Below are 20,903 nucleotides of genomic sequence, written 5' to 3'. Positions count from 1 at the left end.
AAATTGATATTGGTGAGCCTGATATTAATGTGGTCCGACTATTTCTTCCCTTCAATTTTCGGGACTCCAATTTCGTATACTGCACAATGCATGCTTATAATAAATGAATGAAATGAGAGTAAGTGTAGGGTTTCACACACGGATTTGGATTTAATTCTACATTTAAGCATTGTTTTAGGTATCTCCGTCATTATTATTCTCTCCATCTCCATCTCTTAAAAGTAAAGATTTTGAGTATAACACGAGTTTTAATATGAAATTTATAAAATATCAGATCAAGAAAAAATAATAATAATAGCAAAAGTAGTGAAATTCACATAGCTGATAGGTATAATGTATAGATAGTGGAAAGTCCATCAATACAAGTTGACTAATTTAAAAGAGAAATTGACAAAATAAATTATTTTTGGACGATAGAACAATTATTTCATTATTGCCGTTCCAAATATTTTATTTACAAAATGCACGTGTTAATTGCCAACTACGAGTGAGATTTTTTTAATAAGCCCATTTTCTAACCCTCTCGTATTGGGCCCAGGCCCACTTAAACCCATTTCGTTGTCTCCCAAACTCCCAATAACACTACATGAAGATAAATTGAGTTCATATCCATTTTCATTTGGTATATTTGAAAAGTGTCCACTAACATAAAAAAAAAACACACACACATAAATTTACCAATTTTTTGTAGTATAACATATCAAAAAGTAGTTAATGATAGTCTAAAATCTCTCATTTACAACCAATAATATTTTAAGTTGTAAATGATAAAAATCTGCCATGTCCTACAACTTAACTTAACAATGATTCCACGAGTCCTGTCTTTTTAGTAGATATAAGATCCCAAACATTAGCAATCGTAATAATGAAATAAAAAATGTACTGAATATATAAATGCCATAAATTTATTTGGAAAATTGTATTTTTTTAATCCAATCCAAAATTTGGTATCGTTGTTGGCAGAAAAAAACCACAACATAAATAGTTGGGATTACGAGAGAGATGGATAATAAGAAGGAAATAATTAAGGATGGTCAATACAAACTAGTATAAATTTATACGATGACTATCGTTAAAAACAATGTCGACTTCAAAAGAACGGATATATTTATCTGATATATTCATACATTTATTCTTAGATTGCAAGGATAATTATTTAATAATCTTAAATTATTTATACATAAGTTTATGGTAAAAATACGAAAACAACAATAATAAATAAGTGTAGAATGAACATATTCATATATTATAAGTGAAGAATTTAAATATATGGGAAACAATAAGCATAATAAATGGAGAATATAATATATGAAGAGTATAAAAATAAATTGAAAAAAACCCCTAAAAGGGAATTTGAACCAATAAAACTTTTTTTTTTTTTTGATACCCTGCATCATCTAATATATTGTACTAGTACTATATTTAAGCTACAGATTATAAAGAATTTCTATTATAATTTTTTAATGTGGGACATTCTCTCATTTGTCACTCTTTGTCTGCTTGAATAACTGAAGCTTGTTTGTTGTCACTGTTTTACAATGTAAATAAATTCAATGTGATGGTTACAACACAAGCCCAACCAAATTCTGATAGCGATGAGATGATCCATTTGTAGGAGTACTTGCATTATATTAGATGCCTTTATCTAATATAATGCAATAAATTGTTTGATACAATACTAGTCCTAGTACTATTTACTCTTTACTTACATGTTAAAATATAATCAATTTAAAAGAATTAAAATTTAAATTATATATTTTCTAATATTTTAATTACGTAATTTTAGACATTTTAGTTAACTAATTTATTTTTTAAAGCCGTAAATTATAAAATATAGCACTCCCTTCGTTCCTGAAAAGTATGAACTATTTCCTTTTTAGTCCGTCCCTGAAAAGTATAAACCTTTTAATTTTTGAAACTATTTTCTCTCTAATGTTAACAATACTTAAAAAAATTTCTTTCTATCTCTTTTTACTTTTTAAATTATGCATTAAAATATGTGCCGACCCAAATATTTATATTCTTTGGGAACGGATAGAGGTATAATTGATTTGAGTTGGATGAGATTTGAGCAATAAATGGAATTAGGCAGATTTGAAATGCATGTGGCTTAACACTCACTTTTATATCTTGTCGGCTCACATGGATAATAATTTGTAAGTTGAAAATATCTTTATTGTCCAACTCAAACTGGAAATTAAATTTCCCCTTAATTAAGCTAGTGCCAAATTAAAGTTCCCATCACAATGTCTACGGCACACCCAACTTTATTTTTGTTGAATATAAAATTAGTTTATTGATTTATGCTTACGTGGCATCACGAGATTCACTATATAATACTCCATATATGTCCAAAGTAGTGTTGAATGGATCCATATCGTCAAGTTTAACCAAATTTTGAATTTACTGGTGTTATATGTCAAAAAATAGATGTAGTACTAACAAATTTTGTTCTTTTAAAAACTATGAAAAGATACAATGAACATCAATTCTAGTACATCAATAGAGGATTTCAATAGTAAACAAGACATATGAAGGGACGTTTACCTAATAGTACTAGCATCATTAATTCCTGAACACAAATTATAATAGGGAAAATGAGGAAGAATACAAAAATAAATCCGCGGCATACTATACTATACTACATAGCAATAAATTCTAAATGTAGAGAATTTGTATCAAACACGATGCCAATTGCATGTATATTTAAGGTGATTTATTGCTATTTTATCGTCCACTCCAAAGCTTACCATCCTACACGATTTGCATTCTTGGTTATAAAATGCTACTATATGATTATATACTAAAAACATTACGTCAATTTTCGTCTCACAATAATTGACTAAGAGTATCCAGACACCTTCAATTTTCGCCATGTATATTTAGTACCGCCAATTAGATAAACCACTTGATTTGGCAACACTAATTATTTGGCAACACTAATTATTGCTCTCGTTCCGTTCCAACAGTTTGAAGTGATAGAAATACTACTCCCATTTCTTTTAAAATAAAATTAATATTCCATGAAAATATAATTCTTTTTTTTTAAATTTTTGAGCATCCATCAAAATTACTAGTAAGTATCTACTTATGATAAGTTTTTATTTATTTCTGAATCACATTTTTTTACTAACAATAATTCAATTACTGCTATATTTCCGTTATTTCTCATTTACAACTAAATCTATTTTTTTTTCAACACAGTAGATTCTTTGCGATAATTCAGATTCAACTTATGAAATTATATTTCATAATTGCTTATTAAATTTTCGTTTGAAATCCCTTTTGCAAAATACTTTTAATTTCAAAAACTAGTTTTCTTTTATAGTTTGGTCATACCTATAAAATTAGTCCAATTCTATTTTTAAAAAAATATTTTTTTTCTTTTATGATAGGAATTTATTTCCAGGTAACAACATTTCAATCAGTTTCTCCTTTTATCACTTTTATTTTATCAATTTCATAGTACCAAAACTTGTGTAGTCTCCAGGAATAGTGGCATTAGTTGATTAGGCATGCATGCACTTACTTATATGATTATACATTTAATTATTTATATACATGTAGATGTATGTTTGTCCAAATCTCCCTCCCTCTCTCTCTCACTCACTCTCTCTCATCACTTTATCCCTCACGTTTTCCCACTGGTTTTGTCGCCCTCTCTCTCTCGTTTACCCCTTTGTTTCATCCCTCTGGATTTCCAAGACCACACTTTTGGAGCACCCTAGTGTTGCTATCCACCTATACTCCTCTTCGCCGAACAATTTTCATGCCAGATTAAAACAGTTTCCAGAATTGTTTCTGGCCTCTTCTCTTCTGCAATCAAGCTCCCTTGTTCTTCAATTCTCTCATGTGATCAATGGATGCTCTGGCCATAAGTTCTGTGCCTATTTATGTTGATTTTAGAGTAAGTTTGCTCAACATTTTTCTCCACTGCTGTTAATTTTCTGGGATTTGCTTTATGAGAAAACATTCCTTTTTTTGCTTTTATTTTTGTTTATATTTTCTATGCAAAATGTATGGATTGAATTATTTCCTAAATTTCGGAGATTCTAATTTTTGCAATAAATTCTAGAGATGTGGTTCCACTTCAGCCGGCCTATATATGTGTGGTGCATTTATTCATGATGAATTATGTGCTTATCTTCATATGCAAGCATTGATTTCTTTGATTTGTCACAGTACAGAGGATATAATTTAGTACTACTATTTTATTGGGGATAATCAAGTGCTTAAACCATAAATTTTCTTTTGATTTGTTTTTTCAATTACTGTCCCTGCTCTATCTTTTGTATTTTGCTAAATTGGTTGATGTAAATCTGTACATTATTGTCTTATGATTCTAGATTTTTGGGACTTTTGGCTTGTCTGTATTTTTCAGTTTCATGAATACTCCTTAATAGTATTGGACTTTAACTATGTATCTGTTAATCGTGGATATGCAGAAAGACACATGGATGCAGACACTCATTTTGTCATTTCAAAGCCTCGGTGTAATATATGGCCGCTTGAGCACGGCTCCCTTATATGTACTTGAATCAATTGACCCAGGGGAAATTTCGTCACCAGATGAAATGCACGAACTCTTCTCATTTATTTTCTGGACCCTAACCATCATTCCGTTGCTGAAGTATGCTTTCATTGTATTGAAGGCCGATGACGATGGAGAAGGTAATGATCTTGATGCTTTATTGAGCTGAGGGATTGACTGTAAGTGTTGGTGTGCATTTTGAAACTCAGACTTCATTGATCCTTTTGCAGGTGGTCCATTTTCATTATATTCGTTACTATGTAGGCATGCTAAAGTGGGGCTGATTCCATCCAATAGGGGTTCGAGCAAGATATTGAATCAAGAAGAAGAGGAGGTATCTTCGGATCCGTCCAAGGGAAAACCAGAAAATAAAGCAAGAAAGGCTATAGAGAAATATAAAAGCAGTCACTATTTGCTGTTATTCCTTGCTCTGCTCGGTGCTTGCATGATATTAAGCGATGCAGTTCTTACGCCAGCAATTTCTGGTTGGCCTTTTGTTTGATAAAGTTATTACTTCAAATATATTTTTCGTTGAGTAGACTACAATTATTTGCAACTGATAAGACCGGAAAACTAATCTTAAATTGTGTTCAAGTGCAGTGTTATCAGCAACATCTGGCCTTGGACGATCAATGGCGAAAATATCAAAAGGTATGAGTTTGATGCATATACCAGAAACAGCAAAATTTTATCTTTTGAACTATAATTACTATAGTTGTATACTTGTATATAAACTAAATGTTGTTATTTGTTTTCACCAGTTTTCTCCTCGCATGAAACAAAGGACCATGTGGCAAATGCCTTGAAGAAATGTAAGTTGTTGAGTGGATTGTAAGTAATTTTTTAAGCTATTCATTCAACGTTCTGACTTCCTCTAAATATATCCAGATGTACCGACTCCTGTCGCATGTGCCATATTGGTTTGCCTCTTCACTTTGCAGCATCATGGAACCAAGAGAATTGGGTGCTTATTTGCTCCAATTGTCATCACATGGCTTATCTTCATCAGCGGGTTTGGCCTCTATAATATTATTCATCATGATGCCCAGATCCTCCGTGCAGTCTCCCCAGTATACATGCTGAGGTTTATGAAGAAAATTAATCTCCGACACTGGAAACTCTTAAGCAGCATCGTCTTATGCATCGCAGGTTGGATCAGGCATCTTAATTGCTTCAATGTCTGCACAGTCGTAACATTTCATTATTGACAAGCTCATTGACATTAAATATTCCTTTTCGTTGCGTGTAATAATCAGGGTCGGAGGCAATGTTTGCAGATCTAGGTCATTTTTCCAAGAAATCTATCAAGGTAGGTATAATTTGAAACATCGATCTCTTACAGAATCTAAAGAGATGTTGAGAAGTTCCGTTCCTTGTCACTAATATTGTGAACTACAAACTCTTCCTCTTGTGCAGATAACATTCATATGCTTCATATATCCAGTCCTTTTATTAACATATGCTGGACAAGCTGCATTTGTCTCAAAGAATCTTCGTGTTGATGGTGCATTTCATCTAAGTGAATCTATACCTAATAGTAAGATTTGTTTGTCCTCATATGTCCTTCTGTGCCATGGATCATCAGGTCTTATTAATTATTATTGAAATGATCGATTTTCAGGGAGTCTTGAGCATGTATTTGCTGTGTTGTCGCTATTTGCTTCGGCTGTAGGAAGCCAAGCAACCATTACGGCTGGATTCTCCATCATACACCAGTGTCAGGCACTCGACTGTTTCCCCAGAGTAAAAGTTGTTCACACGTCGGATAAAATTTTCGGGCAAGTCTATGTTCCGGATGCCAATTGGATGTTTATGGTTTTGAGTATAGCATTCACCATTGGCTTGCATGATATATCAGAGCTTGGAAAAGCAACAGGTACCACTCTCGTAGCATTATCTCTCTATCTTATCTTGTCGTTTTGGGTAATGATGGCAAACACATCTCAGCTACCAACAGAGCTTACTCGACCTTTTCTTAGTTGAGAATTTTGTTCGTTTCTGATGGCAGGTTTGGCTGTCACTGTGGGCTTGCTGGTAACGACTTGTTTAATGTCGCTCGTGATTGCACTGTACTGGGAGAAACATCTGTTTGCATCAGTATGTTTTCTGCTCTTCTTTGGCTCCATCGAGACGATATATCTTTCATCAACGTTGACGAGCTTTTTCCATGGAGCCTGGTGCTTGATCATCCTATTCTTATTCTTTATGACGATCATGGCCTCCTGGCACTACGGCACTCTCAAGAAGTATGAATCTGATGTAGAGAACAAGGTATCGATCGAGTGGCTAACGGATTACAGTCCTGGCCTTGGGGTTTCAAGGGTGCCGGGCATCGGCTTCGTCTATTCCGATGTCGACATGGGAATCCCTGCTTTCTTCACTCATTTCATCACAAATATTCCTGCATTTCATCAAGTCCTGGTTTTCGTAACCTTCAAGGCTTCACCGGTGCCGTACGTCCACTCGAGTAGGCGGTATCTCATAGGCCGAGTCGGCCCAAGAGAGTACAAAATATACCGCTGCATAGTGCGCTACGGATACCACGACAACGTCAGGGACACGGACGACTTTGAGGACCATATAATCAGCTCGATTGGAGAGTTCATAGCGAGGGAGGAATATGATCAGGAAGCTCTGAATTCACCCGAAGGTCGGATGATTGTTCTGGGGACCCCGTTGAACGACGGGAGCGGGCTGATCACCGTGACAGAGACGAGCTCGGGTGAATGCGGTCCGAACTTGGGGGAGAGCGAGTCTCGACGTGGTCTGCTGCATGGTCCATCGGGCAGCGGTGGCAGTCCTCCTCCTCCAGTGAACAGGAAACGAGTCCGATTCATGCTGCCCCCAAAGAGCCCGCAGATGCGCGCGTCGGTTAGGCAGGAACTGGAAGAGATCATCGACGCTCGGGAAAGCGGGACGGCATATATCTTGGGGCAGTCTCATTTGATGGCAAGGCAAGGCTCGAATTTGTTCAAGAGACTGCTGGTGATGACTTATGTTTTTCTTGATAAGAACAGCAGGGAGCCTCCAGTTGCACTCAATATTCCTAATGCTGCTCTCTTAGAAGTTGGAACTGTTTATAAAATATGATACTATACAATGTGATGAACATCAAGAACAACAAATTTCGTATTTTTACTACCAAGTTTTAAGTTTGTAGAAAATTCCAAAGTTCAGCTAAATTTCATGATATTAACGACCAATTTCCCTATTGAAAATCCTTATATTCAACATGATTTGAAAATATCAAATCCACCCCTTTGCTTGATGTATGATGTTGGAATTGTATTGTAGCATGAAGGCAAAATGGAACACAGAGCTGCTTTTGGAGATGACGAAACAAGTAATTTAAAAGAACAACCGGAGCTCTCCATTATTGAATTTTGTGTTGCTACAGACACGGGCATACACATGAAAAGATTCACATTTTATCAGGACTCATCAGTTTGATACCATACTCTCCGACTCTTTGACAAACCCGTCGCCCGTCCAGTCTCTATCCGACTGCAGCCCTTTCTTGGTGGCCTTCCTTTCGCGAATTGCCTCTTGTTGCCTTGCCACCAAATCCATGTGGGCCGTGAAGTAGTCAAGCGAAGCCCTGATCGTATGCGGAAAAGAGAACAACAGAAGAACTTGGAAAAACACTTAGGCTCCTCCTGCACATGTAAAGATGTTGAGAAAGTTTTGAGTTCATACCCCCTGAAATCTTCTATACATGAAAAGTTATGCTTTTTCATGAACTCCTGCAGCTCAGAGCAAAGCGTCTTCACGAGACCGTATCCATGCATCATCACGCCCGTGCATACCTAGAAAAAAAAATGCATAATTTTTGTTAGCTACTGATCTTAGTTAGAAATAAGCCTCATACTTTTTTTGTGACCAACCTGAACTGTATTGGCTCCAAGAAGTATGAACTCAGCCGCGTCATTCCCCTTCTCAACTCCTCCAATAGCCGAAAGAGAGAGATCTTTACCAGCATATTCCTTTTTCATCATCTGTGCAATGCTCATCACTTTTGCAAGTGCAATAGGATGGACTGCCTTTGCTGAATAGCCCCCAGGAGTTGAATATCTAAGTCCATACACAACGCGAATATTCAGAAGCTTGTGGAGACAGTTTATATCGAGAAAAAGTTAGTACGTTCAACACTGTAAATTTTACCCCTCTACACAAGGCTCTGGGCGCAGGGTGTCGAGATTAATCCCCATGACACTCATGATTGTGTTGATCGCAGCAACCCCTTCGCATCCAGCTTCCAGAGATACTCTGGCTGGCTGTACAAACAGATAACATTGCACCTTATGTATAATAAACCAGCAGAGCCATCCTATACCATCGCTTCATTTTCTAACAAGTATAAAACGCAAAACCTGTGTGATGTCTGTGATGTTCGGAGTCATCTTTGCCCAAACAGGAACACTAGCTTTGGCATTGATCCATCCACAAACTTCTTCCAAAAGTGCACAATCTTGCCCCTCAGCAGCGCCCATTCTACGCTCTGGCATCCCGTGAGGGCACGAAAAATTGACTTCGAAAACATCCTGCAAAAAGAGGCCATTAACACAGTAACAAGGAAGCTGGCATCAGTGAAAGATGATCACTGCCACCAACTGTGTGCTTACAATTCCAGTTTGCTAGACCCGGTCAATGAGCTCCTCCCACGCAGCCTTGTTGTACTCCTCCATGATTGAAGCAATAAGTATCCTGTCCGGAAACTCCTCCTTCAACTGCTTAAACTCTTTCAGCATAGTTTCCAGAGGCCGGTCGCTTATGAGCTCGATGTTTTGCCAGCCTATGATCTGCCCTTTGGGCGATCCATTCGCTCCAGCCCGTAATCGAGCATATCGAGGGGTCACATTCACAACTTTTGAAGCATCCAGTGATACCTACACATGTTGTTCATGATCAAACCTCTCTCCTCCTTCACCATTTCATCAGATCTATTCCTATTTTTAAGCATGCTTTTTGACATTGTAGGCTATAAAAGGTGAGAGATCATGCATAGTTTTGCCTATTCTGAAATTCTTCACCACATTCATAAACCAAAAACACACATTTACACACACTAAACGTGGAAATCTATGATTGATTGTATTTCTCTAGACACAAATCCAGATCACCGAGTTGCAATTACTTCCGATTATTATCCAGAATCGTAAGAATACACACAATCTATCACGAAATAATCCAAATTCAGCGAAAATTTTGCAATGGCGAAAGAGGTGTAGTAAAACGGTACCGTTTTGGCGATGACAGCGCCTCAGCCTTCATTGAAGGCGCGCTTCATGACAGTGTAGTTGGTGCCGGGAGGGCCCGACCCGATTGCGAAGAGGTTCGGCATTTTCAACCCGTTCACAGTCACACTGAGATCGGGCTCTGCCTCAGCCTGCGCGGAAATTCTGAACCCGACCCGGTTTCCGAGGCTGAGCCTCCGAGTTACCGGAATGCCGGCCACCGGAGTGCTGAGGTGGGAAGCAAATCTGAGAGATTCCATTGTTATTGTTTCGTTTGGAGATGAACATGCAGGAATCAGAGTTATATCAGTATTAAATAGAGTGAATTATGAGATAATGTCAATAATGAGATACAAACAGCTCAAACTCGCATGATCATAACTCAAAAGTTTCTTTTTTTCCTCCTTGTTTTTTTCCATTTTTGGTCCAGCACTGAGCCTCTAAGGAAAATCTACAGAGTCCTGTCGTAATGAAAGAAAATGGGAAATTGCCAAACATATTACTGAATTTAACCAGTTCATCATTATGCTATGGATGTGATCATTTGCTAAAAAACCGCACAGGGAAAGCGACGTGAACTCTCAGAAATTTCTACATAAATAAAAAATTTCAAATTAAAATAGCTTCACGCAACTTATTGCTTATCATCACTTTAGTTAATAGTAGAAAGTTGTTTTAATTAAAATAATTGGCATGTGTGATGTGTTTAATTAAAAAAACATGGTTTAAAGTAATAAGACGCAATCTTTTTGTGATTTGGCTGTTGATAAAAGAACGGCCGATGTACCATGTCATAAAGACCTATTCATGTTTAATGAATTGGAATATGGAACCCACGACATATGTAGATTTCAATGAAATAACGATGCTGGTCAAATGCCACAACGACGTCCTAATTAATGGCGTGCATGGATCTGGAAATTGATGGGTGGGAAAAGTGGAGAAGGTGCGTGCAGGTAGGAAGGGCATTTGCAACAGCGTGCTTAGCGAATGAAATAAGCATGTCCTCGTGTGCTTATTCTTCGGTAAGAACGGCCCTGCAGAGGGAAGAGCTACACCAATATTTTGAAAATCCAGTTGTTGCTGACTCCAAAAAGGCTACAACATTATGACACAAAGTTGTCAATCACTACAATCAGTTATGAGGATGCCCTAACCATGTGATTTCTTCATAATTGGGGCCTCCCAAGTTGAATACTCCCTCCGTCCACGAAAAATAGGACACATTTGTCATTTTTTGTTGTCCACGAAAAATAAGGCACATTCAAAAAAGAAAAGTTTTCAACAACTTATCTCTTACTTTTTTTCCTTCTCTCTTACTAATAATATGGACCCACATTCCACTAACACTACTTCTCTCTTACTTTTTTTCATTCTCTCTTACTCTACATATTCTACATTAAAACACGTGTTATTCACAAAGTGTCCTATTTTTTGTGGACGGGGGGAGTATAAAATAGGAAATGGATATTTTGGTGTGATTCCGAGCTAGTGTTGGAACGGTACAGTATACCGCGCCGAAATGGCCATACCGTATACCGTACCGTGCGGTATGACCAAAAACCATACCTTTACCGTACCGCTTTTGTCGGTATACCGAAAAGTCGGTATACCAAAATTTAGATATCGTTACCGTACCGCTTTTGTCGATATACCGTACCGTGATTTCGGTATACCATAATATGCGGTATACCGCGGTATATCGTGATTTCCAGTATATACCGCAATTGCGGTATACCGTGTTATTTGCGGTATAACGCGGTATGATACCGTACCGAAAAGTATGGTATACCGAAAATTCGGTATTTTTTCGGTACGGTAAGTGCGGTATTTCGGTATATTTTCCTAGCCCTATTCCGAGCACAAAGATCTGATTAGGGAGTAATTTTTTGCTGCATAAAATGCTTCAGAATATGTCTTTTGTATTGGTCCATTACTCTGAATTTGGCATCACAACTGATTTTGGGCCGAGGCTATAACATTATTTAAAAGCAACTTTAATTTGGGCCAAACCAGTTCAAATCCAAAATAATTCTAATATGAAGATTATATAATTTGGGTACTTCCTATTGAATTGTGTGTGTTAGGGTGGTTTATTAATTTATTTCTTTCTTTCTATATATACTAATTTTTTAATTATTAGAGCGAAATTTGTAATCATTACGTATTTCAAATGGATTTTTTACATTCAAAATACTAATTATGGAAAGTAAATCATTTACATAGGAGAATATATTGGATGTGGATGTTTAGTAGACTCCCAGTAATATTGTTAATTTCGTTGATGAGGTAACATCAATATGCACTACCAATACCCATGATTAAATAATGACCGATTTAGAAACCGCAATAACGGTACATAATCACGCGAATTATAATTGACACCCAACAAAATCACAAATACTAAATTACACAATTAGTTAATGAATATAATCACTAATTAGACTGTTGCATATAAAAAATAGAAGCCCATCCATACTTGTGCGTTGTAAGGTTAAAATAATACAATGATTTATTTTTTATTATTTTTATTTTTATTTTTTTGTATTCAAGCCAACAGGCGATAGAAATAAAAAGGCTATGGCTATATATAGAATCTCCTTTTTTATTTTCTTTTTAAACGGTCACAATGAGAGTAACCCAAATCATTTATTAGATTGACTTAGATATATGTACTTAAGATAAATGTAGGCATAGTTTGGTAGCTATGATAACGGTAGATTAAATTATTTAACTTATATTATTGATCATTTGGTAGCATAAATTATTTATGTCTAAAGCCTATGATTAAGGATGTGCCCGATATAATAAACTCTCATATTAGAGACAAAACTATCTGGTCTCCATTGTCTGATTATTTATCTGTATCAATTTTAAAACCTGACAAATCAATTTTAAAACCTGACAAATCAATTTTAAACTTTTTTTTAACAAAAATCGTTTCTTTTTTTTCTCTACAACCGTTCACTCATTCACAAACTCTTTGGCTAATGTACTGAAACTCTTTCGCTGATGCACTTTCATTTGCATATTGATGAGGCATAGCATTTTGGCAATTTTTTATTCGTCAAAGCTACTTTCCCTATATTACTATATGCTAGTATTTAATTAATAATTGTGGAGCTGAGCATACGTGTTGATTTTAATCAAATTGAATAACAGAAAAGCTTTAAACTCTTTCACTAATCTACTTCAATTAAACTCTTTGAACTCGTGAAATAATACGCAAAACAAACAATACAAATTTCGCACGGGAAATAAGGAACGAAATTAATGCATGAAACAAACACTACAAATTTAATATACCTCCTGCTGCAACTTTTGTTGGACTGTAAATTAAGCAAATGAGATGAGTCCTATTTATAAAAACTTGGAGATGGAGACATGCTTCATGAAAACGTGGAGAGAGTGGGATTAAAATCACTTGAAATGGAGTGATGGAATGAGTAATGGAGACTTGAGAGTTGAGAGAGTAGAGTAATGGAGATGGAGGCTACACGCCTGTTTCTTAATTTTTAAACTAACCCTAATATTATGAAAGTTAATTAAAATGATAATATTGTCTTTTACCTATTTTATTCTATTGTTTTGGAATCCTATCAAACAACATAAAAAATGAAACAAGTATTTCCTATAATCTACCAAACGTGTAGAATAGATTATTAATCAAATTTATTAAGATAATTTGTATAAAGATAATTTACTTAGGATTGTTTCAACTAGTGTACCAAACTATGCCGTAGTTTTTTCGTGTAAGTAAGACTTGCGGATACTTGATTGACACTGTTTTTTTGAAGTCATCTTTGTTGAACTTTCGCTTATTACTTTTAGCTGTATAGGATTATTCAATCATATTTGTTCCCCATCTACCTAAAGGTGCAAAAGTATATACGTAATTGTATTATAATTGTTTTATTGTTGCATTACATGGAGTACTTATCGATAGAAATCTATGGATTTCATCCTAAAACCAATTGGTGATAGGAGTGGTCCATGAGATTTATATAATAGTTTCAGTTTTCTTTTGACATCGATGTGGGACAGTTATATATTTAATATTTCGTCAGTTCTTTAAAGTTATCTAACCAACATTGGCATTCCTCCTCCAAAAAAATACCACACTTTCCTTTATCCTATATTAAAAGTCGCATTGCAAATTTCACTTTAAACAAATCATCATTAATTCATTCAACTATTCTTTCTTCCTTTGTGATTATTTCAATATCCTTTTTTCTCTATATTATTATATTTTTTTTTTCTTTCTACTTTTCGTACTACTACTAAATAACATTCGCTAAAATTATGTGTTATCCACAAAGTATGTCTTTCTCGAGACAATTAAGATTAAGAGTATTATTTTCCAAAATAAAGCTACGTATGCAAAAAAAATGAAAAAAGAGTATAGCTTTATTCTTTGTATTGAATAAGTATTACACAATGATTGATTTATTGCATCCGCGAGTATGATTTTTTTGTTACTAATATAAAAGTATTATTGGTCCATATTTAAGTTTAATAATGAGAAAAATAAAAAGGTAGGCGAAGCTACAAGGTGGTGGAGCCAACAAGTGGATTATTTCAAATCATGAAAGCAACGTGGCAACCAAAGAGTAAATAATAAAGTTAGCATTATGGATAAATGTCACGTGGCCCATCTTTAATTAAAACGTGCTTTAAATTAAACCACTATGTTTTGGAAGGTAGTGGCGGCGCTTCTTCTACCCGACCCGACCCGACCCGACCCGACCCGAATGAATCTGCTTCGAAACCACCTAACTTTCTGTTTGTCTTTTTTCCGTTACGTAATCGTTTCAAAATTATTGAATTGGATGTGTTGCACAGCTAATTCTCTGCAATACAATGATTGCATTAATTTTTAGGAGTGAGTGAACTGCTACACAATATATATAGCATAAATTTTTCATTGAAATTACATTAATAATTTAATGAATCAATATTTATGTTTGGAGATTTCAACTGAAATTGTAATTTTGCAACTCGCCATGCATTTCCCGAATAATTTCCAAACCGCATCCAACATATAAAAATAGACTATTTTCAATAAAATAAATTTTATTTTTCAGTAACAAACCTCAGATTATTTTTTATCTTTCTCTCGTATTACTGTTAAAATTTCACAAATTGAAAATCTACCCAATTTTTATAAAATCTATTTTAATGAACTCAATTTTGTAAGATTGAAAACAGAGTAAATAATTTGAAATTTGAATCGAGTGCTTGTTACTATTGAATACACTAAAGCAAATTAGATTAATTTCTCCCAATTTCTACAGCAATTCAATGGTTGTTTCATTGTACCGTCGAAATGGATCATGATTCAGAGAAAGAATATACACCAGAAATTCTCCTACGATTTTTCCATAGAAAAAAAAAATCGAACAAAAAAAAAGGAAGGATTCGCTATATCTCAAATCCCCTCCGCCGTCGACCTAAAAATTCTTCACGCCGACGACTGCAAATCAACGCCGCTGACGAAAGGGTGCGCCAGCAGCTGCGTGGCCGTCCACCGCTTGCTCGAATCCTTCTGCAAACAGCACTCCACAAAGCTCCTAAACTCCCCCGACGTCCCCTCCGGCAAGGCCGGCGGCTCCCCGAAGCATATGGCGCACATTAGCGTCGCCCAGTCCGGCCTCTGTCCCGGCGCCAGGTACGGAAAATGGCCGACGTAGAGCTCTAATAGAGTAAGCCCCAAGCTCCAGATATCGCCGGCGTAGACATCGTAGTTTTTAGATCCGAATGAATCCGGGTCGAACCGCTCTGGGCTCATGTAGGCGCACGTGCCGACGTAGGAATTGCAGGGATCGAGCGTCCGCTGCAGGATTTTACTGACGCCGAAATCGGAGATTTTGATCTCCATTTTTTGATCGATTAAGATGTTAGAGGGCTTCAAATCGCGGTGGATTATCTTGTGAGAGTGTAAGTATTCGAGGCCGGTGAGGATTTGGCGGCAGAGCTTCGAAATTAGGGATTCGGTGAAAACGACGCCGTTTTTTAGGAGGGTTTCGAGGGTTCCCATGTCCATGTACTCCATACAGAAGGCGATGTCGCCGCCGGGGAGGTCGAAGACGCCGTGGCACTTGATGACGTGGGGGGAGTCGGTGCGGCGGAGGATCGAGGCCTCGCGGAGGACCTGGCGGCGGACGGCGGGGTCGCTGTTGCCGTGGACGACTTTGAGGGCGTAGACGGCGGAGGTCTGTTTGTGGCGGACTTTGTAGACGGTGCCGCCGTTGCCGTGGCCGAGGACCTGGAGCTTCTCGAGGTCGGCGGCGGAGATGGCGGAGGTGGTGGGGGCGGGGGCGGAGGGGGGGAGAGGAGGGGGAAACCGGGAGCGGTGCTCGGAGGGGGAGGGGAGAGGGAGGCGGAGGTTGATTTGGCGGCGATCGCGGACGAGGGCCATAGGAGGATAACGTGCGCAGGAGGGGAGTAGGATAAGAGCGGAGAGGTGGAGAAATGAAGAGAGGGAGTGAGGTGTGTATATAAGTGGAGCACGTGAGATGGCGGGCGGAAGGGGGTGGGAAGGGGGCCTCTTTTTTTTTGGATTTTGTTGATGATTTATTGATCTAATTTTAATTAGATATTGCACGAGTTATTACATGTAATCTTTTGAGATTTTTGTTTTTTTTATAATTTTTGTTTTTGTGGGACATGTGAACTAACGGAGAAGAGACAAAAGAATAGGGAAGTTCGATGATTAATGGGTTAAATATACAATGGGCCTACCGATTCTTACCAAATACTAATAACCAACTGCTAATTAACTGTATGTAATCGCATTACAATTTTCTTCCTATATTTCTCGACGGTTAGGACAATGTTGTAAGAATTCCCAAATTAAGGGGGTGACAATGGATATGTTCGTTGTTAATTGACTACTTAATTCATTTGGCTGAATATACAGAAAAATAGATCATATAAGTTGGACGGAATCTTGTTTTTGGAAGTATAAAAAATAGATCAGCTAAAACGCTTTAAAATTCAACGTTTATTTTTATTTTTTTGCAAACGAGAGTGATTGTAGAAAATGTGCCTAAGTCCCCTTTCTTTCTATGTGTATGATTTATTTTTATTTTCATTTCGATTTTATATCGAATTTGATCCTTACAAACTACTACGTCCGGTAAATGTCACGCTTTGATTATTTTCCATAAAAGTGAAAAAATGAATAGAATGTGTGTCTTATTTTAATATATTAATCTTATAATAAAATATTATTAAAATAAGTTATTGTAGCTTGAAATCAAGTTATTAATAACACAAATTAAATAAGATATCTAATGGTGAATATCAAAAAGGTACAGTATGAAATATTTAAAAGTAATAAATAAAAAGTAAGGTTTTAATTTTATAAATTAGATAAATAGTCCAAACTCCTACACTTTTCCTAATTGTGTAGGTAATACGCATTGCACTTTTAGAACGGTAAACTAACTTGTCATATCAACAAAATTCTTGATTGTTTTTATTTTATAAAGGAGTATCCATTTTGTTTAATCCGACTTTTCTTGGCATAATCCTACAATAGTACAGTATCCATATGTATAAAGTGAATAATTTTGATATATTGATCAGAAAGTGAATAAGAATATTCTAGCTAACTGGGCCTATATATATGTACACAAAATACGCATTTAAAGATTGTGAATCTATTTGGTGACGTTCGGTTTCCAAGATAAGGTAATACAAGATACAATCTAGGATTGAGTTGTGAGATTATTTTAGTCATATGGGGTTAGCTATGACTAATTATCTCATGATTATCCATCTAGGATTGAGTTGTAGGATTGAATCTCATGAACCAAACACACTACAAATTTAATCCCGGATACAATCTTGCAAACCGAACACCCATAACTATATAAAATTTATATAATGAATCTCGATTTTGATACATCCTAGTACCTCTCTTCTATTCTAGAGGCTAGAGCCGCCTATTTATGAACACAAAATACTCAATTTAAAAATGCGAATCATACAATTTACACTCAATAACCACTCCCATTTGTTTCGCGTATTTCAGAAATGTTTCTATAATTCTATACCTTGAAGATGTGGATGCTTTATGCCTTTATATATATAAACAACTAATTTTATAAGTGTATGAAAGATTAATTATGTTGATCTTGATAATTTGTAATCCTTAAAGTGTGTATAGTATTATGTCATCTTCTCAATTATTTTCGTAATTAATATGGGAGGGTAGCTGGGGGCCCTAATTATAAATAAACTTGTGGATCAAGTGGACAACTTTTTATTTTCTTGTATGTGACGTGCAAGTTGTCTTGCAAATATAATATGACATTTGATAATTACGCATGCGCTGTTTCTTATCGCAATATTTAATTTCTCCTAAATCATCAATTCGCGAGGTTCTATCTTTCCAGCTACAAGACAGAAACAAGGTGCCAAATTATTTGCATTTCAATTTAAATGTCACTATATCTACGCATATTATTTATTTTACATATACATATATTGAGATTCTGAAAAACATGTACAGCAGGAGATCCTCTTTTACACTTGTTTTATTCTCTTCCATTTATCGACTCAAGAATGTTACTCGTGAGAAACGAATTACCACTACTCATGTCGTTTCCAACGTGTTTCCTATGTTGAATATTACACACATCCCAATTTTGAAGTTAGTGGGAGAACCACCATAGTCCATGTGCAAAGCATTACTAGATACTATAGTGTTCACATAATTGAAGGGTTTATATGTAACCAACATGCTTGAATTTCAAGAAATATTATGCTACGTACATACTTTATTCAATACTATTCTAATCATCACTCTTCGGAGTGTTTCATTCTTGTCCTCATTAAAAGTCTCATTTTTTACTGATGCAAGTTTTAAGAAAAAGTTATAGAAAAAGTTAATGGAATGTGATGCCAAAAATATTAAAAGTGAAATAGAACTTGTAGTAATTAATAGGGACCAGATGAAAATGACAATATCAAACTTTTACTGATAGGGACTGGAGGAAGTATACGCTATAATTGATTTTTATTTTATTTATTTAATTCGATTATAATACCTCAAAATAGTTATTGATTTCATTAACTACAAATTATATTGCATAAAAATTTAAACTCAATTTGTTTCATTAGTTTATTTGATATTGTGAAAAAAAATAGATTAACTTAAAATTAAAACTTTGGGTCTAATGTGGAGTAAATGAGAATGATGCTGACAATGATGCAAGTAGTCAAATACAATAAATGTAAAAAAAACATTTCTCCATCAATATGCAAGTATAAAACTAGGCAAATTAGGGGGTGTTCGGTTGGTAAAATTAAATCTCATGATTAAATATGTATCATGTTTGGTTCATAAGATTGAATCCTTCAACTTAATCCTAGATGGATAGTCTCATGATAATTAGTCATAGCCTCCCCCCTTCAACTAAAATAATCTCATAACTTAATCCTAGATGGATAGTCTCATGATATTAGTCATGACAATCGAACGCCACCTTAAAGTATAGATTACTACTGTAATAATGAAATTATGTACATTGTATGAGAATAACAGTAATTTGTAACTAAGGGAAGTTTTATCCGCAGATTCATTGTATCTTGGATTTAGGCGGCTATATTACAAAGTATATTTTCTTTTTTTCCCGTTAGATTTTGGTGGCATTCATTGAATCATGGTCAAGTCATTTTCCATTTCTTCCAATGGTCAATGTCAAAAATGACCTACAATATTTTGTAATGTAAAGAGTTATTGATATTTGTAACTACATAATTGCACAGCAGTCTACTTTTAACGTCTTCTCCTTGCTGCAATATAATATTCCTCGAAATATTAATGTTTGGTTAATTATTTATGTTGCAACTAGGGCTGGGGAAAAATATCGAAAAAATGATATATCGCTCGTATCGTATTGAAAAATATCGAAAAATTATCGGATTTTCGATATATCGTAATTTTCGATACGAAACGATACCGTATCGTAAGTTTTCGATACGATAACGATATGAATTTCCTTATATCGCGATATATCGTTTTATATCGAATATACGATATATATCGATATTTTCGATATATCGTTTTATATCGAATATACGATATATATCGAATATACGATATATATCGATATTTTCGATATATCGAATTTCGGTACGATATATCGTTTATATCGAATATACGATATATATCGATATTTTCGATATATCGAATTTCGGTACGATATATCGAAATATCGATACGATAACGATATAGATATCCTCCATATCGAAAGTTCGATATATCGAAACTTTCGATACGATAACGATATGAAATTCTTTCATATCGATATTTTCGATACGATATACGATACAACGTTTTCGATACGATATATCGTATCGACCCACCCCTAGTTGCAACCTCGCAATTTCATAGTGGAATAATTCAATTATGTGGCGCAATTGTGTAAAGGCAAGTGTACTGCCCACTTCCACGTCATTTTCAAGCTTACCTACGATGCTCGCAATCAAGGTTACTGGTTTGTATTTGACTTTTCAAATATATACTGTTTAAATATTTTATGTAATCATAAATTTATACTTTGTTTAAAATTAATAAATGAGTTTGATATATATAACAAAAATAAATAATACTCCTTCCGTCACATAGAAATAAGTCATATTTCCTTTTTCGTCCGTCCCATAAAAATAGTCCATATCCAATTATGGTAACTTTTTTCTCCTTCTCTTTTACTTTTCATTTATGGGTCCATCATCCACTACACAATTTTAAGTATTTTTTTTCTTTCTTACTTACCAATTTGCATTAAAACTCGTGTCAATCTAAAATGACCTATTTTTATGGAACGGAGGGAGTACATGCATATTTATTTGATATTGATGAAACATACGCAAACGGTGTAGAACTCGATAAATAAAAAAAATGGGTTTCAAATAGTATGATGCAAGCACAATTAATTTTCATATAACTTATCATACATCCTACATTAATTTGAAGAAAAAGTCATTATAAAATGGAAATAGCCGTTATTGTATATACAAAATTCTAGGATGTGGATCGGCGGAGTCCTTTTCAACTTTGTGTAGACATTTTTGTGCAATTCCCTTCTATTTCTTCCTTTGTTCCATTTTCTTTTCAGTTTGATCCA

General features: G+C 35.3%; 2 protein-coding genes and 1 pseudogene across 2 annotated transcripts; 1 reads left to right on the top strand and 2 right to left on the bottom strand.

Annotated features, from left to right (window-relative positions):
- The first annotated feature begins 3,573 nt into the window (after positions 1-3,573).
- LOC121746892 (potassium transporter 10-like) lies at positions 3,574-7,749 on the top strand. The gene is made up of 10 exons (XM_042140849.1): positions 3,574-3,907; positions 4,446-4,671; positions 4,762-5,016; positions 5,132-5,182; positions 5,293-5,343; positions 5,420-5,680; positions 5,788-5,840; positions 5,948-6,068; positions 6,153-6,407; positions 6,540-7,749. Exons 1-10 carry the CDS (start codon positions 3,860-3,862, stop codon positions 7,619-7,621), a joined length of 2,403 nt encoding a protein of 800 aa, XP_041996783.1. The 5' UTR covers positions 3,574-3,859; the 3' UTR covers positions 7,622-7,749.
- A 129-nt stretch (positions 7,750-7,878) lies between these two features.
- On the bottom strand, positions 7,879-10,175 carry LOC121746893 (annotated as a pseudogene).
- A 4,842-nt stretch (positions 10,176-15,017) lies between these two features.
- On the bottom strand, positions 15,018-16,215 carry LOC121746894 (mitogen-activated protein kinase kinase 9-like). Its single transcript, XM_042140850.1, has one exon. It carries the CDS (start codon positions 16,181-16,183, stop codon positions 15,227-15,229), a length of 957 nt encoding a protein of 318 aa, XP_041996784.1. The 5' UTR covers positions 16,184-16,215; the 3' UTR covers positions 15,018-15,226.
- Between the last annotated feature and the right edge of the window lie 4,688 nt (positions 16,216-20,903).

Source organism: Salvia splendens, chromosome 9 (assembly GCF_004379255.2).
Source record: "Salvia splendens isolate huo1 chromosome 9, SspV2, whole genome shotgun sequence".
NCBI classification, from domain to species: domain Eukaryota; kingdom Viridiplantae; phylum Streptophyta; class Magnoliopsida; order Lamiales; family Lamiaceae; genus Salvia; species Salvia splendens.
Note: the sequence above shows the minus strand (reverse complement) of the source record. Positions and strands in the feature narration are given on the sequence as shown.

Bases quoted from the DNA above. Each gene is read 5' to 3' on its own strand.
- LOC121746892 (XM_042140849.1), top strand. From the start codon at position 3,860: ATGGATGCTCTGGCCATAAGTTCTGTGCCTATTTATGTTGATTTTAGA. The intron at 4,672-4,761 runs GTAATGATCTTG...ATCCTTTTGCAG, and splicing joins GGCCGATGACGATGGAGAAG to GTGGTCCATTTTCATTATAT. The intron at 5,017-5,131 runs GTTGGCCTTTTG...GTTCAAGTGCAG, and splicing joins TCTTACGCCAGCAATTTCTG to TGTTATCAGCAACATCTGGC.
- LOC121746894 (XM_042140850.1), bottom strand. From the start codon at position 16,183: ATGGCCCTCGTCCGCGATCGCCGCCAAATCAACCTCCGCCTCCCTCTC.